At 47.8% G+C, this 19,072-nt stretch overlaps 1 protein-coding gene across 1 annotated transcript in view; it reads left to right on the top strand.

Moving 5' to 3' along the window:
- LOC310634685 (AT-rich interactive domain-containing protein 3A-like) overlaps nt 1-19,072 on the top strand; it is a gene marked incomplete at its 5' end in the record, with an annotated part of 60,512 nt that overhangs the window by 18,252 nt on the left and 23,188 nt on the right. Inside the window, 1 exon segment of the mRNA XM_083353219.1 lies at nt 13,286-13,453. Coding sequence (XP_083209345.1) covers nt 13,286-13,453 — 168 coding nt within the window.

Below are 19,072 nucleotides of genomic sequence, written 5' to 3'. Positions count from 1 at the left end.
TAGTTGTTCTTGTCGTCATCGTCGTCGTCGTCGTCGTCCTCCTCCTCCTCCTCCTCCTCCCCCTCCTCCTCCTTTACACAAACTCCACTCCCTCCTAGCACTCATGATGTTACCTCATTGGGTCATGAAACGTCTGCAAGTAAACAGCCAAGCTCAGAGAACACCAAGGACCCCCATAATCATCGACAGTTCTTTTAGGGACTGTTCAAAGTTACAACGGCATTGAAAAAAGCAATTTATGACCGTTTTTCACACTTACAACTGCTGCAGCATCCCTCCGATCATGTGATCAAAATTGAGATGCTTGCCAACTGACTCGTATTTATGATGGTTGCTGTGTTCCAGGGTCACGTGATCCCCTTTTGCAATGACTCACTTAACAGCTGTGACAAGGAAGGCGGTAAAATGGGCCCAAAGCCACTTTGCAACATAAATTTTGGGTTCGTGGCCATACGTTTGGGACTACCTGTATTGGGGCTTTATTTTTGTAAGTCACCCAGCGTCAATGTGACCGAATTGGGTGATCACAGCGGGAAAAAAAGAAAGAAAAGAAAGAAAGAAAGAAAGAAGGAAGGAAAGCAAAGAAAGAAAGAAGGAAAGAAAAAAGAAAGAAGAAAGAAGGAAGGAAAAGAAAGGAAGGAAGGAAGAAAGGAAGAAAGAAAGGAGATAGGAAGGGAGAAGGGATAGGAGGGGAGGGAGGGAAGGAAGACAAAGAAGAGAGAGTCAGAAGGGAAGGGAGGGAGGGAGGGAAGAAGGAAGGGAGGGAGGGAGGGAGGAAGGAAGGGAGGGAGGGAGGGAGGGAGGGAGGGAGGGAGGGAGGAAGGAAGGAAGGAAGGAAGGGAGGGAGGGAGGAAGGGAGGGAAGGAGGGAGGAAGGAAGGAAGGAAGGAAGGAAGGAAGGAAGGAAGGAAGGAAGGAAGGAAGGAAGGAAGGAAAGACAGGCTGAACCTCAACTGAAATGATAAATCTGGGAGCTGAAGTCTGCTGCATCTGACAGGCCTGAAGCCAAGGAAGCTCTCCTTGAAGCTAAGTGTGCCCAGTCTTTCCCTGTGCTACTACAGAGTAGGAGAAACACAAGGCCTGGTTGTCACTAGGCTGACTTTACTCCCTTGAGTCTCCTCCCGTGGTGACATTTGGCTCCTGTGCCAGGCTTGCCCCACCAGTGTTTCAGGTGGGCACAGATGTGGTTGCCTCAAAGACACCCGGCATAGTGCCAGGTTCGGCATTGGTGGCAGAATCCGCGAAATCCTCTTTGAGGCGTCCTTCGGGACCCGGGCTGTGAGGAATGCCGTGCAAAACCTGGATAGGCTTTAACTGGGGAGTTAATCTGTATCCAGGGCGTTTAATAAGGATTTGCTCAGTCCTTCGACTGTGTTCCTTTGCCCTCGCACCTTTTGGGATCCGGCTTGATCCAGTCACTTCTGGCTTGCTCTGGTTAGGAGTATGGGCAAAGGGTCCATCCCGGACCCAGGTTGGCTCCTGCTCTTGAGGGAATTTCCTGGGGTGATCCTCTTCAGGCACTGGTGGGCTTCCTTCTTACGAGGGTCTCCATCCCCTGCCAATCTCACTTGGAAGGAGCTGGTCAGTCCCAGGAAAAGCTCTGTGACACGCATAGATCTATAAACAAGTGAGGACCCCCGTGCTTCCCTGGGCCACAGCCAGAGGACTCTGTTAGGACCCTCAGGGGGTGGAAAGAGATCCATTGGTACCTCCTGACAGAAGAGGAGTTGAACTGGGGAGTCCTGGCTGCTCTCTGAGCTTGGTGGTTTTCTTGCAGACGTTTCATGACCCAAGTAGGTGACATCATCAGTGCTAGAAGGGAGTGGGGTTTGTGGAGAGGAGGAGGAGGAGGAGGAGGAGGAGGAGGAGGACTGTGGGGTCCTTGGTGCTCTCTGAGCTTGGTGGTTTCCTTGCAGACGTTTCAAGACCCATCTAGGGAATATCATCAGTGCTAGAAGGGGTTTGTGGGGAGGAGGAGGAAGAGAAGGAGGAGGAGGACTGGTGTGTGTGTGTGTGTCCTTGGTGCATTCTCAGCTTGCTGGTGTTCTTGCAGACATCACCCAACTAGGTAACCTCATCAGTGCTAGAAGAGAGTGGGGTTTGTAGAGGAGGAGGAGGAGCAGGAGGAGCAGGAGGAGGAGGAGGAGGGGGAGGAGGAGGAGGACTGTGGGATCCTTGGTGCTTTCTGAGCTTGGTTATTTTCTTGCAGACGTTTCATGACCCAACTAGGTAACCTCATCAGTGCTAGAAGGGAGTGGGGTTTGTAGAGGAGGAGGAGGAGCAGGAGGAGCAGGAGGAGGAGGAGGAGGGGGAGGAGGAGGAGGACTGTGGGATCCTTGGTGCTTTCTGAGCTTGGTAATTTTCTTGCAGACATTTCATGACCCAACTAGGTAACCTCATCAGTGCTAGAAGGGAGGAGGTGGGGGTTGTTCTTTATGTATACAGAGGTTAGCCTTATCTGTTGGTTGGGGGTGTTCTTGGTGGTTTCTCTTACCCTAGAGTAGCAAACAACACCCCAATCAAGGAAATACGACAAATAATCGAGCCCTCAACAGCAGCCTAATCAGGGAACTCCCAGCCCAATTGACAATGCAGGCCACTTGTATATGGACAGAAAGTAAACCCACTAAAAACATTGCAGACTTTTTGCCTGGGTGCAGATCTCTGATTCACTTTAAAAAAAGCTTTCTAATTTGCAAATGAGTCTCGTTTCCCCGGATAAGTGTGTTTGCCTCTGATTTTTCAGGGGACAGTTAAATGCCCCAAGTGGAGCATTTCATTTACGTAGTTCCCCTTAGAACTAAGGAGAAATTTCCTGACAGTTAAAACAATCAATCAGTGGAACAACTTCTGCCTCCAGAAGCTGTGGGTGCTCCAACCCTGGAGGTTTTTAAGAAGAGACTGGACAGCCCTTTGTCTGAAATGGTATATAGGGTTTCCTGCCTTGAGCAGGGGGTTGTACTAGATGACCTCCAAGGTCCCTTCCAACTTTATTATTGTTGTTGTTGTTGTTATCTCATCCAAGTGCAAGGAAGTAGCTCTGCAGGACAGGTGATGTCTTTGGGGAGGGTGGAGGGGTCAAGCAGAGGTCATGAGGGGACAGCTTGATCAATGCGAGGATTTGGCCTGTGAACATTTTGAGGTTCCCTTTTAGTAGGATGGGCACGTCGACTCCGGCCATGGAGACGGAAGGCAGCTTGTTTTTCTTTTTTCCTTTTTCACACTTTATTTGGATTCGGGTGTGTTGCAAATGGATGGGACTGAAAAAGGAACATTGTTTTGCCTGACTATTAAAAGAGAGAGGGGGAGGAAGAGAGAGAGAGAGACAGAAAGAGAGAGAAAGACAGAAAGAGAGAAGGAAAGAGATGGAAAGAGAGAGGAGAGAGAGAGACAGAAAAAAGCGAGAAAGACAGAAAGAAAGAGGGTCAAGAGAGAAAAAGAAAAACAGAAAGAGAGAGAGAGAAAAGAGGAGATGAAGAGAAAGAGAGGAAAGAGAAAGAGAGGAAAAGAGAGAAAAAGAGGAAGAGAGGAGAAAGAGAGAGAGAGTGAGAAAGAGAAAGAAAGAGGGTCAAAAGAGAAAGAGAGAGAGACAGAAAGAGAAAGAGAAAGAGAGAGAGAGAGGATACAAAGAGAGAAGGAAAAGAGAAAAAGAGGAAGAGAGGAGAAAGAGAAAAACAGAAAGAGAGAGAGAGAGAAAGACAGAGAAAGGGAGAGACAGAAAGAGAGAAAAAGAGAGAGAGAGGTATATAATACAGTGGTATATAATACAGTGAAGCATCACACACTTTTCTTAAGGGGAGATATTGGGGATTTAGAAATATGCTGATTTATTTCCTTTCTCTCTGTTCTCGGATTGATCCTTCCGATGATTTGTCAATCTGAGATTCTTGGCCGGCTGACAGCCCTTACAAAGGAAAGAATGGGGGAGTGCATGGGGGTCTTTCTGGCTGGCGGGGGTGGGGGGTGCGGGGGGAAAGAGGAGTGACTTCTCTCAAATTGCTGGTCAGCATTTTGGAAAGTTCTGCAGCCCAGCAACGAGTGGAAGAAGAGAGACTCCGCTTTCCTTAAATAGCGATATACCGGTAGTCCTCGACTTATGGCCACATCTGGGAGCAGAATTTCTGTGGCTAAGCAAGGCGGTTGTTAAGTGAGGTGCGTCTGACTGGACAACCTTTTTGCCAAAGTTGTGAAGCGAATCGCGTGGGCGCGGAGTGAGTCTTGCAGTCGCTGAGCAAATCCTGCCTCGGTTGGCTGAAGACATCTCTCTGTTGGCTGAAGACATCTCTCCTAGGTAGGTTTTCTGGTTTCCTGGCAGGATGGTGGTTGTGTGAAACCTATCATTCCTGGTTATTTCTTGGTTTGCTGCAATTTAGAGTATCAGGGACGTGGTCTTGTTTTTTGTAGAGTCTTCTCCACTCAATCCCCAAAGTGCCAGCCAGCGTGGAGGGAGGTCAGGGATTGCCAGAGATAAGATAAATCTTTATTGTCGTTGTTTTTTTCTTAACTGTGGGCACAACGGCACACATCAAAAATGAAATTTAGTTGCCCGCTCTCAAAGTGGAACACATACATGACACACACCTAACCATACTATATGCACATATGTATAGACGGGGTGGCTCAGTGGGTTAGGACGCTGAACTTGTCGATCAGAAGGTCGGCAGTTTGGTGGGTCGAATCCCGAGTGCCGCGTAACAGAGCGAGCGCCTGTTACTCGTCCCAGCTTCTGCCAACCTAGCAGTTCGAAAGCACATAAAAAATGCAAGTAGAAAAATAGGGACCACTACGGTGGGAAAGTAACAGCGTTCCGTGCGCCTTTGGCCTCTAGTCATGCCGGCCACATGACCACGGAGACGTCCTCAGACAAGCGCTGGCTCTTCGGCTTTGAAACGGAGATGAGCACCGGCCCCTAGAGTCGGAAACGACTAGCACGCATGTGCGGGGGAACCTTTACCTTTATAGACCCACACCCCTACATATACATAACAAATATTAAATACCGTCCATCTTGAAGATATAATGGAAGGAGGAAGCTTGAGAGTTCACAAGGTTAATGCTGTATGGAATGAAATTGTGGCTGAATCTGGATGTTCTGCTGTGGATACCACGAAGCCCCCTCCTCCCAGAAGGTAACAAGGAAAACAGGTCGTGAAGAGGATGAGTAGTGTCCCAGACAATTTTGCGGACCCTTCTCAAGCAATGCTTCTGTGCTATATCCTGGAGGGGAGGGAGGGAACTGCCAATGATCTGTCGTCCCCTTCTTCTATTGCCCTCAATCTTTCCCAGCATTAGGCTCTTCTCCAGTGAGTCTTTCCTTCTGAATAGGTGGCCAAAGCATTTGAGTTTCAGCTTCAGGATCTGGCCTTCTAAAGAGCAGTCAGGGTTGATCTCCTCTAGGACTGACCGGTTTGATCGCCTTGCAGTCCAAGGGACTCGCAGGAGTCTTCTCCAACACCATAGTTCAAAAGCCTCCATTCTTTGGCGCTCGGCCTTTCTTATGGTCCAACTTTCACAGCCATACATTGCAACTGGGAAGACCACAGCCTTGACTATACGCACTTTTGTTGCTTTCCTCCCCAGGAGCAAGCATCTTTTAATTTCTTGGCTATACACACATTATATATATATATATATATATATATATATATATATATATATATATATATATATATATATATATATATATATATATATATATATATATATCACAAAGCAACTGGACTTTTTTGTTTTTAAGAAGAGATTGGACAAACATTTGTCTGAGATGCTATAGGTTCTCCTGCTTGAGCAGGGGGCTGGACTGGAAGACCTCCAAGGTCCCTTCCAGCTCTCTTCTCTTCTCTTCTCTTCTCTTCTCTTCTCTTCTCTTCTCTTCTCTTCTCTTCTCTTCTCTTCTCTTCTCTTCTCTTCTCTTCTCTTCTCTTCTCTTCCATTCCATTCCATTCCATTCCATTCCATTCCATTCCATTCCATTCCATTCCATTCTCATTTCTATTCTATTCTAACTACATAGCAGAAAGAGGAAGCTTGATAGTTCATAAGGTTGATGCTATATGGAGCAAAACTCTATCCTGATGACTCAATTGCCAATTGGGTGCAAGCCAGGAGCCAGGACGAAGTCTTTGATCTTTCCAGCCTCTTCCAAAGCAGCTTGTAGCTTCTTGGCAGATTTTCAAAAAAGTTAGTCAAAGTCACTCAGAGCGTTTGGGAGATGCAGCTCCCTTCATCAGAGGGGTGAGTCCTCTGTGGCTCAAGATGGGCAACTTTAAGAGATGTGGACTTCAACTCCCAGAATCCCCCCAGCCAGACAATTCTGGCGGTTGAAGTCCACAAGTCTTAAAAGTTGCCAAAGTTGGAGATCCCTGTTCTAAAAGATGAAAGTGGTCTTCCCTGTTTTCCTGCCGAGATCCTTTGCTCAGCATTTGGTTCATTGTTAGCCACAAGAGAATATGGCTTGGAAGTGAACTAGCCCCTCATTCCAATAAAAGTTAAATCAATGCTATTTATCTCGGAAAGTGAGTAATTAAATAAGCACCTCAGCTGTATCCTAGATGCAAGAAAGCACTTAGTAATTCCTTCTCCTGTTTGCTTCTTTGGATATGTGTGTTTGTGTGTGTGTGTGTGTGTGTGTATGTGTGTGTGCTTATAAAGATGCTTTTAGATCCTAGCTTGTCTGGAGTAACGCACTCCAACAGGCTGGGCTGGGGGAAGCCCTTCTGAAACTTTGGGGGCCGGATATAAGACAGTAGGGGTCCCCTACTGCCATTGACAGGTTGTGTCCTGGGTCAAACGCACCCCTTAACTTTCAGCTTTGTTTAGGATCGCATTTAGAGGCCTCGCCTTGCAAGGATCTCCAGCAACGAAACACCAAGAATGGCTGGTTGGACCTGTTGTGGCAAATGCCTCTTTTGTATTGGCATCAGGCTGTTTGCTGAGCTTGTGGTAAAGAGGGCTGGTTGGTGGGTGAAATGATGGTCTGAGTTTGATGGTTTTTTGCAGACGTTTCGTGACCCAACTAGGCAACATGATCAGTGCTGGAAGGGAGGAGGAGGAGGAGGAGGAGGAGGAGGAGGAGGAGGAGGAGGAGGAGGAGACCTTGGTGCTCTCTGAGCTTGGTTGTTTTCTTGCAGATATTTCATGACCCAACTAGGTAACATCATCAGTGGTAGGAAGGTTAGGTTTGGGGTGGGCAAACACCACTTCCAGTACCGATGATGATGTTATCAAGTTGGGTAATGAAATGTCTGCAAGAAAACAACCAAGCTCAGAAAGCACCCAGGACCCTACAGTAGTTGTAGTCTTCCTCCTTCTCCTCCTCCTCCTCCTCCTCCTCCTCCTCCTCCTCCTCCTCCTCCTCCTCCTCCTCCCTTCTAGCACTGATGATGTTACCTAGTTGAGTCATGAAATATCTGCAAGAAAACAACCAAGCTCAGAGAGCACCCCTCATTTCAACCCTGAGCTACAAACGTTCTCTTTTAATGTTTGGTGAAATTCAGACGTTTCCATAGGGGTTGCCCCCAGCTGTCCCTTCTTTCTGGGCTGTCCTGGATTCAGGTCTTACCAGCCTTCCCACTCCCTCTCCTCGGTCATTCCTCCCATTGCCCGGAAGGCGTCAGAGTTTAGAAAGATAGAATATAGAACAATAGAGTTGATAGGGACCTTGGAGGTCTTCTAGTCCAACCCCCTTCTCGCGCAGGAGAGACCCTACACCAGGGGTGTCAAACTCAATTTCATTGAGGGCTGCATCAGCATTGCGGTTGCCCTCAGGGAGCCGGGTGGGTAAGGCCTGGGTAGGCGTGGCCTACTGGGTAGGCGTGGCTAGAGTGCGTATGGCCTACTGGGTGCCGATGGGGGCCTGGGCAGGAGTGGGACAGATCTAAGGGTCTTTGGGCCAGGGCCAAGGCAGCGGGGGCCGTTCCCTCACTGTTTCCAGGATGGCTTCGCGGGCCGCATGAAATCACTTCACGGGCCGGATCTGGCCCCCGGGCCTTGTGTTTGACATGTCTGCCCTACACCGTTTCAGATAAACGATTGTCCAGTCTCTTTGTCCCCCTTTGTGGTTGGCTCTGCTGCCCCCAGCCTGTTCAAGGGTTAAGGACAATGTTCATGTCTCGCTGAGACATGGGCACCGTTTCAGCTGGCAGGGTGCCCATTCCCCGTGAACTGCCCGTGCCAAGCTGTGGAATTGCTGTGACTGCAAATCCTGATTAATGACATCCGATCCCCGTGTGGGAGCACCTCGGGCACTTAGGAATGCAAATTGTCGGCAGGATCAGTGCCAAGCTGAGCTGGAAGGGAAGAGTTGGCACGCAGGCCTGCACGCCTGACCAAGCCGAGGGATTTTCCCTTTCCCGCCCCCCCTCAGATGGAGCGGTTTGTTTTCCGCTGACGGTGACGATTTGTTCCTTGGAGACAGCATGCCAGGCATTGGGTGGGACTGACCTGAAATAGATAAATTATAACTGTATATCGTAGTCCTCGATTTACGACCACAATTGAGCCCAATTTCTGTTCTTAGGGGAGAAATTTTTGTTCCGTGAGTTTTGCCCTGTTTTCCCACCTTTCTTGCCACCGTTCTCAAGAGAATGACTGCAGTTGACTTTGCTGGTCAGCAGGTTGCAAAATGGGATCACGTGACCGCAGGACATTGCAACAGTCATAAGCACAAGTCAGTTGCCAAGCGTCTGAATTTTGATCAGGGGACCATGGGGATGCTGTAACGGTTGTAAAAATGGAGGGTGAAAAATGGTCCTAAGCAACTTTTTTCATGGCTTGTTGTGACTTCAAATGGTCACTAAATGAAAGAAGGTAAATTAAGGACTACCTCTAAACCCAAGCATCTCAGTTTAATTAATAAATGAATCAACCACCTCAGGGAACGGGTTGCCTTCACACAACCTAGCCTGAACCGTTTTAACCTTGGTTAGCCTTTTCGTAGAGATTTGAGGAGAGCGAAAAACCAGGAATCCGGTTCTCATTGTTTCCAACGCACCAGTTGCAGCTCACAAAAGGTCCTCCCGTTTAATATTGGGTATTGGTCAAAAAGTATACTATCCAGGGTAGTATAAAAATTCTTGCCTGGGGCAAGGGGTTGTCTAGAAGACCTCCAGGGTCCCTTCCAGCCCTTGGATTTTGGCTCTTAATAACATTTGTGCGTCGGAAAAGAGCTTACCCGATTTCTGCTTCTATTCTGTTTTATTTTATTTTATTCAGCTTTAGTATAGTTCTTAGTAATATTTTAACTTTGTGTTGTTTTAATCTATTTTTTATTTGTTTCCTAACTTGTCAGCTGTGCAGAATCACCTTTTGAGGGAGGTGGATGGCATCAAAATCAAATAAATGAATGAATGAATAAATAAAAAATAAATAAATTGCTGATTAAATTTCTACACCATCCATAAGTGATGCTGGACGATTTACCACCACATAATGAAACTTAAAAAGGGACGCGGTGGCTCAGTGGGTTAGGACGCTGAGCTTGTCGATCAGAAGGTCGGCAGTTTGGCGGGTTGAATCCTGAGTGCCGCGTAACAGAGTGAGTGCCTGTTACTCCTCCCAGCTTCTGCCAACCTAGCAGTTCGAAAGTACGTAAAAATGCAAGTAGAAAAATAGGGACCACTGCGGTGGGAAGGTAACAGCGTTCCATGCGCCTTTGGCGTCTAGTCATGCCGGCCACATGACCACGGAGACGTCCTCGGACAAGCACTGGCTCTTCGGCTTTGAAACGGAGATGAGCACCAGCCCCTAGAGTCGGAAACGACTAGCACGTGTGCGCGGGGGAACCTTTACCTTTACCTTTGTAAATGAAACTTATACAAATATATGAATAAAAGCAGAGCTTAAAAAACAGGATTGAACACCACTTTAAACGTACAAGTAAAATCCTATCTTTTTAGCTAGGTCAATTTTACAGCGTTTACAGGGGGTCCTCAACTTCACGGCCACAACTGAGCCCAAACTTTTCTTGCTGAGCAAAATATTTCTTAAGTGAATTTTGCCCCATTTTATGACCTCCCCTGCCACGGTTGTTCTTAACCACACGGTTGTTAAGTGAATTTGGCTTCCCCACTGACTTTGCTAGTCAGAAGGATCGCAAAAGGGGATCCCGTGACCTCGGGACACGGCAACAGTCGTAAGTACATGCCAGTTGCTTAGCATCTGAATTTTAATCACGTGACCACGGGGACGCTGCAACGGTCCTAAGTGTGAAAAATGGTCGTAAATCGCTTTTTTCCAGTGCTGTTATAACTTCGAACGGTCACTAAATGAATCCTTGTGAGTCGAGAACTGCCTCTACAGTATAGTATTTATATTGTTAGAAGTTACTCAGTTCTATCTTTTAATATTATAAGATGCCCAGCATTACTGTGTGGCCATATGGGGGGGGGCGCTAAAAAAATTGATATATATATAAACAAACAAACAAACCAGTAAACAAGTCAGTCAGTCAGTAAATAAGTAAATAAATAAGTAAATAAGTAAGTAAGTAAAGAAATGTCAGTCAGTCAGTAAATAAAATAATCTTGCAACCATGTGTTCTTTTTTTTAGACAAACACGGTTTGTTTTCCCTCCGCAGTCTTGCTATCTCGGGGTGCAAATCCTAACTTCTCCTGGCTGGCGTTCTTGAGTTCTGAGTCTTCCCTATAAAACTCCAGGGGATCGGAAGGGGCCCAGGATTGCCCCTCCTTCCCCATCAATTTTCCTCCCTGGAGGCTAGAGGTCAGAGGTCATCCGGGAGCTGCCCCCTTCCTGCTAATTGCCCTGACAAAGGGGAGGGGGTGGAGGGGCTTTGCATGTAATCCCTACAGGTGTCAGCGGAGGCTCAACGGAGATCAGGGACTGTCATCAAATATTTATCTCTCCCACCCGCGCAAAGGTTAAAGGTCGGTGCTGGGCTGGGGGTGTGGGGTCAGCTACGGCTCTCCTGGGGGCCCCCGAGCAAGCTGAGTCCATCCATCATGGCTTAGCCAGAAGTTGCCACCACCAAGATGCGGAACGGGAGCTGCCCTTTTGCAGCTTGCAAGCTTCAGGAATGGGGGAGGGAGAGGGGGAATTAGACGTTGTAACGCCCCCCACGCACCCTCCCCGCCCCCCCCAAAGCTGGCCAAACCTATTTCTGGGGCGGAGGAATCCTTATAGAGCCTTTATTTATAAAGCCTTAGTAAGGCCATCCCTGGAATACCGCATCCAGTTTTGGTCACCACATTGCAAAAAAGATGTGGGGACTTTAGGGAAAAAGTGCAAAGAAGAGCAACTTAAGATGATTAGGCTAAGAGGTATGAAGAATGGTTGCAGGAATTGAGCACAGCCAGTCTAGAGAAAAAGAAGGACCAGAGGTGACAGGATAGCAGAGTTTTCCAGTACTTGAAGGGCTGCCACAAAGAAGAGCGGGGTGGTCAAGCTATTCTCCAAAGCACCTGAAGGCAGGACAAGAAGCAATGGATGGAAACTATAATTGAGCAGAGAGCCAACCTAGAACTAAGGAGAAACTTCCTAACAGTTAGGACAATTAATCAGTGGAACGGCTTTGCCTCCAGAAGCGGTGAATGCTCCAACACTGGAGGTTTCCGAGAAAAGAACTGGACAACCATTTGTCTGAAATGGTGTAGGGCTTCCTTCTTGAGCAGGGGGTTGGACTAGAGGACCTCGAAGGTCCCATCCAGCTCTCTGTTTTGACTGAGGGGTCCCTTGGTGGAAGGAAAGAGAAGGGCAGAAGTGGGAGTCCAGGAAGAAGCAGATTTCTGGTGCTGGAGGGGGGGTGGTAACCAGGCTCCCCCAGCGAGGGTTCGGTTAGAAGTTGGTTCACCTCTGAACTTCTTGACTGGAAGAGCGTTTTCTGGGGCTCCATCCTTTTCTGATGGAAAACAGCCAATAATTTGGGGGATTGAGGAAGGCAGGAGAGAGAGAAATTAGGAAGAACTGTGAAATGAAAGCAAAGAAGGTTTATGGTTGTAATGTAATTCTTTTGTGGTTTTTTTTGGGTTTTTTTGTGGCTTTGATTGGGAGTTGCCCAAAGTTGGATAGAAGATGGGCAGATGTGGAAGGAAAGAAGGAAGGAAGGAAGGAAGGAAGGAAGGAAGGAAGGAAGGAAGGAATATGAGTGAGAGGAAGGAAAGATGGAAGGAGTAATGGAGGGAAGGGGAGAAGGAAGGAAGGTAGATAGATAGATAGATAGATAGATAGATAGATAGATAGATAGATAGAAAGATAGAAAGATAGAAAGATAGAAAGAAAGAAAGAAAGATAGATAGATAGATAGATAGATAGATAGATAGATAGATAGATAGATAGAGATAGACAGACAGACAGACAGACAGACAGACAGACAGACAGATAGATAGATAGATAGATATACAGAGATAGATAGATAGACAGACACAGAGATAGATAGATAGATAGATAGATATACAGAGATAGATAGATAGATAGATAGATAGATAGATAGAGATAGATAGATAGATAGATAGATAGATAGATAGATAGATAGATAGATAGATAGATAGATAGATAAAAGGGAGGGAGGGAAGGAAGGAAGATGGGTGAGAAAAGGAAGGAAAGGAAAGAAGGAAGGAGCAATGGAAGGAAGGAATATGTGTGAGGAAGGAAAGAAGGAAAGGAGTAGTGAAGGAAGGAAGGAAGATAAAAGGGAGGGAGGGAGGAAAGGAAAGGAAGGAAGATGGAGAGGAAGGAAAAGAAAGAAGGAAGGAGTAATGGAGGGAAGGGGATAAGAAAGGGAGGAAAGAAGAAAGGAAGGAGGCGAATGTAAAACTAAATATGATATTTAAATGCACAGAAGAGCAGTTTTGCAAGTGAAGGTCTCGTGTGTGTGTGTGTGTGTGTGTGTGTGTGTTGCTAGTGCCATTGTTTGGGAGTGCTTGGCTAGCAGGATCTCTGAAGCAGCCCACTGGCCCAGAAGGTGCAGGAAGCCCTGGGGGTGCGGTGTGTGTGGGGGGTCTTGGAAACAGATGGGGTGGGAGTTCAGGTCGGCTGGGTGCACTTCAACTAGGAAAGAAAGCCTTTTTCTGCAGTTGCTTCGACTGGATGTGTAGGGAGACCACTAAGAGATCCCAGGGTACGGTACAGAGGAAAATTGGAAATAAACCCCACCCAAGAAGAAGAGAAAGGAAAAAAAAACCCCATCTTGAGAAATGCAGGGAGGGGCTGCTTCTGCACTCAGGGTTACAGTTGCCTTTCTTTTGTGTGTGTGTCTGTGTGTGTGTGTGTCGCCCTGTGTTCATATCCTGTTCATCTCATTACGCGAAGCGAGTCTGAGCGGCTGACCAAGGCCTCTTTGGCCTTCCAGTTGCTCTTGGGGGGAGGAGGGGGGCTCCTGTCAGTCCCCCCAGACACTCATGGCCACTATTTCTGTCCCCTCTGCAGCTCTACGAGTTGGATGGAGACCCCAAACGGAAGGAATTTCTGGATGATCTGTTCAGCTTCATGCAGAAGAGAGGTGAGTGTGTGTGTGTGGGGGGGCTTCCTTCCTTCCTTCCTTCCTTCCTTCCTTCCTTCCTTCCTTCCTTCCTTCCTTCCTTCCTTCCTTCCTTCCTTCCTTCCCTTTCTTCCTCTCATCCCCTTCTTTCTTCCTCCCTCCCTGCCTTCCTTCCTCTCATTCTCCTCCTTTCCTTCCTTCCTTCCTTCCTTCCTTCCTTCCTTCCTTCCTTCCTTCCTTCCTTCCTTCCTTCCTCTCATTCTCCTTTTCTTCCTCCCTCCTTCCCTTCCTTCCACCCTTCCAGTCCTTCCTTCCTTTCCTTCCTTCCTCTCATCCCCCTCCTCTTCTTTCTTCCTCCCTCCCTCCCTCCCTCCCTTCTTTCCTTCCTTCCTCCCTCCCTTCCTTTCATTCTCCTCCTTTTCTTCCTTCCTCTCATTCCCCTTTTCTTCCTTCCTTCCTTCCTTTCCTCCTTTCCTTCCTCTCATCCCCCTCCCTTTCTTTCTTTCTTTCTTTCTTTCTTTCTTTCTTTCTTTCTTTCTTTCTTTCTTTCTTTCTTTCTTTCTTTCTTTCTTTCTTTCTTCCTTCCTTCCTTCCTTCCTTCCTTCCTTCCTTCCTTCCTTCCTTCCTTCCTTCCTTCCTTCCTCTCATTCTCATCTCCTTCCTCCCTCCCTCCCTTTTCCCATCCCAGGCCAATCCCTGCCTGCCCCACCCCCATTCATTAGTGTCCCATTAACCTCTGCCTGGGGTTGAGGGCTATCGAGCGCAGGTGGATTAATCCAGCGGTTGGAAAAGGGCTCTAATTGACGGCAACCTCTGGGTGGCGTCAGAGACCATTGGGGGGGGTGCTTGGGAAAGGGCTCCCTGGTTTGATGGGGTGGGGGAGGTGAGGTCAGAGGTTAAAGCATTTATCGAATCCCCTCAATTGCTGGAACTTCCTATTTATCCCAACTGGGCCTGATAACAAAAGCCGGCACCGATTTCCAATGCCGGAGGGCTGTCCATCAAGGCCGCCATTAAACGGCTGAGGCAGCTTTGAGGCTGGGGAAGAAGGCACCGACCAACGCAGGACTACTGCAGGTGAGGTCAAAAAAGTCAAGATGGAGGCCAGAGCCCGATGAATAAAAACCCCTCTGCTGTCTTCCAATGCCGAGCTAAGGACTGGCAAGAGTGCCCCTGAGCATATCCAGAAGTCACTTATTACTCCTGCAATCAGGAGAAGGAGCGCACAGCAGCAGGGGAGCCTTAAGAGCTACAGGCCATCCTCAACTTTACGGCCACAACGGAATCCAAAATTTATGTTGCTAAGTGACAAGTTTGTGGAGTGATGTTTGCCCCACTTTACGACTTTGCTTGCCACGGCCGTTTAGTGAATCCCTGCAGATGTTAAGTGAGGAACACGGTTGTTAAATGAATCCGGCTTCCCCCCCCCTGACTTTGCTCATCAGAAGGTCGCAAAAGGGGATCACGTGACCCCGGGACACGGTGACCGTCATAAATACGAGTCAGTTGCCGAGCGTCCGGATTTTGATCACGCGACCCTGGGGATGCTGCAACGGTCGTAAGTGTGGAAAATGGTGCAAGTCGCTTTCTTCAGTGCCGTCGTAACTTCGAACGGTCAGTAAATGAACTGTTGGAAGTCGAGGACTACTTGGGCTTGCTTTTGAGGCAAGGGAGGGAGTATGGGGTCAAAAAAAGGCAATTTGGTGTCCACAAAACCCGTGTCCGTGTGTGTGTGTGTGTGTGTGTCTGTGTGAGTGTGAGTGTTTGGGTGTGTGTGGCACTCACATTGTGTGTCCAAATGCAGGCGAGTTTTGATTGTGTGGTTGCAGGAGTCTCTGCCAGCAAACCTGGTTGACAGAATATCTTTGGAGATTCTCCGTCCTCCAGATCACGATTGTCCCAAAGGTGCTTTTTTTGTCTCCAAAAGGCAAATTGGACTTTCTTGGGGTTTTTCCACGGAGAACATTTCGCTTCTCATTCAAGAAGCTTCCTCAGTTCTGGCTGCTTTTCCGTTAGAACTGAGGAAGTTTCCTGGACGAGAAGTGAAAGGTCTTCAAAGGAAAAAAAAAACCAAGAAAGTCCAGTTGTCTTTTGGGGAAAAAAAAAGCATCTTTGGGACACCTGGTTGTCAAGAGTTCAACTCTTGAAGCTGCCAATCAGACATCGCCAGCCCAAGGGGGTCCGTGACTGTTGGCTCGGACAAAGAAGTATGAAACCTCCATGCCAGGTTAGCAGAGAGCAGCTAGTCCTCGAATGACGACCGCAGTTGAGCCCAACGAAACCTCTGTTGCTAAATGAGACATTTGGGAAGTGTGAGTTTTGCCCCGTTTTACGACCTTTCTTGCCACAGTTTTTAAGTGAATCGCTGCAGTTCTTGAGTTAGCCACACGGTTGCTGACTGAACCTGGCTCCCCCATTGCCTTTGCTTGTCAGAAGGTCGCAAAAGGGGATCACGTGATCTGCGGGACCCCACAACCGTCATAAGTTCATGCCAGTTGCCAACTGTCCGAATTTTGATTAGAGAGGAAGGAAAGAAGGAAGGAAGATGAGTGAGAATGGTGAGGGAGGGACGGAGGGAGGGAGGAAGGAAGGAAGGAAGGAAGGAAGGAAGGAAGGAAGGAAGGAAGGAAGGAAGGAAGATGAGGTAGGAAAGCAACAGAGGCAGGAAGGAAAAAAGGAACAAAAGAAGGAAGATGAGAGAAAAAGGAAGGAATGCAGGCAAGAGAGGAAAGCGAGAGAAAGAGGAAGGAAGGAAGGAAAATGAGTGAGAAAAAGGAAGGAAGGCAAGAGAGAAGGAAGGAAGGAACGGGAGGAAGAAATGTGAGGGTGGGAGGGAGGGAGGAAGGAAGGAAAGAAGAAAGGAAGGAAGGAAGGAAGGAAGGAAGGAAGGAAGGAAGGAAGGAAGGAAGGAAGGAAGGAAGGAAGGAAGGATCTGGACTGCCTGCAGATGACAGAGGGCCCCCCTTCCCCCATGATACACGGCCCCTCCACTGTGCGTCTGGCCCTCATTATTCTCCCTGAACTAATTAAGCGGCTTTCTCCTGCCTGCGATAAGGGTGCTAATTAAGAGCTTTTCTTGTGGCTGCACATCTGTATTGGAAAGCCCTTTGTGAGGCTCCGGTAGAGGATCGAATCCCCCAGGCGGTGGGGTTGGGGCGCTCTTGATGCCCATCGATTCTCACTTGGAGAGATAAGGGGCAAGGTGCCCCCCCCCTTGTGCCCGAAGGAGAGAAATCGCTGGGCTGGGGGCTGAGCCTTTCTGCCTCCTGGTCCTGGGAACGAGATCTGCTCTTCCGGCACAATTGGAACCTCGCACAAGCGACAGACATGTGAAGCTGGGGGGGAAGCCCCCACCACTTGTGCTCCAGTCTTCCTGAATTTTGTGCGTGCCCCTCCCCTCCATGCTGGCTGGGGATGATGGCACTGCAGTCCCTTGCATTTAGAGGAAGCAAGGCTGCTGTCATCCCTGCCCAGAGTGGCACCTTGTAAAATCCTGGGGCTGGAAGGGATCTTAGAGGTCTTCTAGTCCAACCCCCTGCCCAAGCAGGAAACCCTTATACCATTCCAGCCAAATGGCTGTTCAGTCTCTTCTTAAAAACCTCCAGTGTTGGAGCACTCACAACTTCTGGAGGCAAGCCGTTCCACTGATTAATTAACAAAGTAACAGAATAATAGAGTTGAAAAGGATCTTGGAGGTCTTCTAGTCCACCCCTCCTGCTCAGGCAGGAGACCCTGTACCACTTCAGACAAATGGCTGTCCACTCTCTTCTTAAAAACCTCCAGTGATGGAGCACTCACAACTTCTGGAGGCAAGCAGTTCCACTGGTTGATTGTTCTCACTGTCAGGAAATTTCTCCTTAATTCGTTGATGGGTTTCCATCTGTTGCTTCTTGGTCTGCCTTCAGATGCTTTGGAGAGAAAATCAACCCCCTTTTCCCAGTGACACCCTCAAGAATTGGAAGGCTGCTATCACGTCTCTCTTTCCGTTCATTAAAAAAAATATATTCATTCACATTTTTAATCTTGCAAGTGTGACTTCCCAAGAACCCTGCAGAGTAGGCCAGCATCGATTCCCACCTCACAGCTGGGAAGATTGAGAGAAGCCAGAAACTTGCTGCCAAGTTAGTGGTACAATTAGACATGGGAATTATCTCCAGCAAGGTGAAAAGCAGAGTAAAACTGTCACCAGGCAGTAGAAATTACACAACTTGAAGGTTAACACCAACTGGGAACTCTCTGCCCCCTCTTTGGATGCCATTCAAAGCATCATTTTTCCCATGGTGGTTGGAAATCAACTGTCCCACTCAGGAGGAGGGATCAAACGGAATTAGCATGGTCATTACATAAAGTATAGGGATGTGGTGGCTCAGTGGGTTAAGACGCTGAGCTTGTCGATCAGAAGGTCGGCAGTTTGGCAGGTCAAATCCCGAGTGCCGCGTAATAGAGTGAGCGCCTGTTACTCGTCCCAGCTTCTGCTAACCTAGCAGTTTGAAAGCACGTAAAAATGCAAGTAGAAAAATAGGGACCACTCCGGTGGGAAGGTAACAGCGTTCCGTGCGCCTTTGGCGTCCAGTCATGCCGGCCACATGACCACGGAGACGTCCTCGGACAAGCGCTGGCTCTTCGGCTTTGAAACAGAGATGAGCACCGGCCCCTAGAGTCGGAAACGACTAGCACGCATGTGTGGGGGAAGCTTTACCTTTACCTTTATTACATAAAGTAAATGATTTTAAGGTTTCATTTTACGGATTCAAGCTAATCCTCGGCTTAATGTCACAACGGAGCCCAGAATTTCTGTCGCTAAGTGAGCAGCTGTTAGGTGAATATTACCTCCCTTTTACGACCTTTCTTTCCCCAGTTGTTTATTTATTTTTTATTTATTTATTTTTATTTATTTTAATCCCATTTATATCCCGCCCTTCTCCGAAGACTCAGGGCGGCTTACAAGCTTAGCAGTAGCCTTCATTCTATGTATATGCCTGCTTATTAGGGCTTTCACACACACACACCCCAAGCAGCATTATTACAAAGTCAGCTTAATTGCCCCCAACAATCTGGGTCCTCATTTTACCTACCTCGGAAGGTAGGTAAACTTCACAGTTGTGAAGTTAATAACATGGTTGTTAAAGGAATCTAGCTTTCCCTATTGACCTGGCTTGTCAGAAGGATGGAAATAACTCTGGGACACTGCGACCGTCATAAAGATGAGCCAGTTGCCAAGGGTCTGAATTTGGATCATGTGACCGTGGGGGATACTACAACTGGCCATAGGTCACCTTTTTCAGTGGCCGTTGTAACTTTAAATACCTGGAGTCCTTCTCTGAGGGAGGTGTCAATGAAGATGAAATTTAAATTAATTAATAAATATAAGAGGGGACGATCTGACGCCCTCCAGATGCCTTTGAGCCTTATCTGGTCTTTCCCAAGTGAAAGGTGGCAGTCTGGGGGAGATCCCTGTAATATAGGCAGCGAACAATAAAGTAGCTCATTTGAGCTCTACATAGGTAGTCCTCGACTTGCAGCCACAATTGAGCCGAAAATGTCTGTTGCTAAGCGAAACCTTTGTTAAGTGAGCTTCGCCCCATTTCTTGCCACACTGAAGCTGATAAGTTTAGTCATTCACTTGTTAGTCATTGTTGT

Source organism: Vipera ursinii (genome assembly GCF_947247035.1).
Source record: "Vipera ursinii genome assembly, chromosome: 2".
NCBI lineage: Eukaryota > Metazoa > Chordata > Lepidosauria > Squamata > Viperidae > Vipera > Vipera ursinii.
Note: the sequence above shows the minus strand (reverse complement) of the source record. Positions and strands in the feature narration are given on the sequence as shown.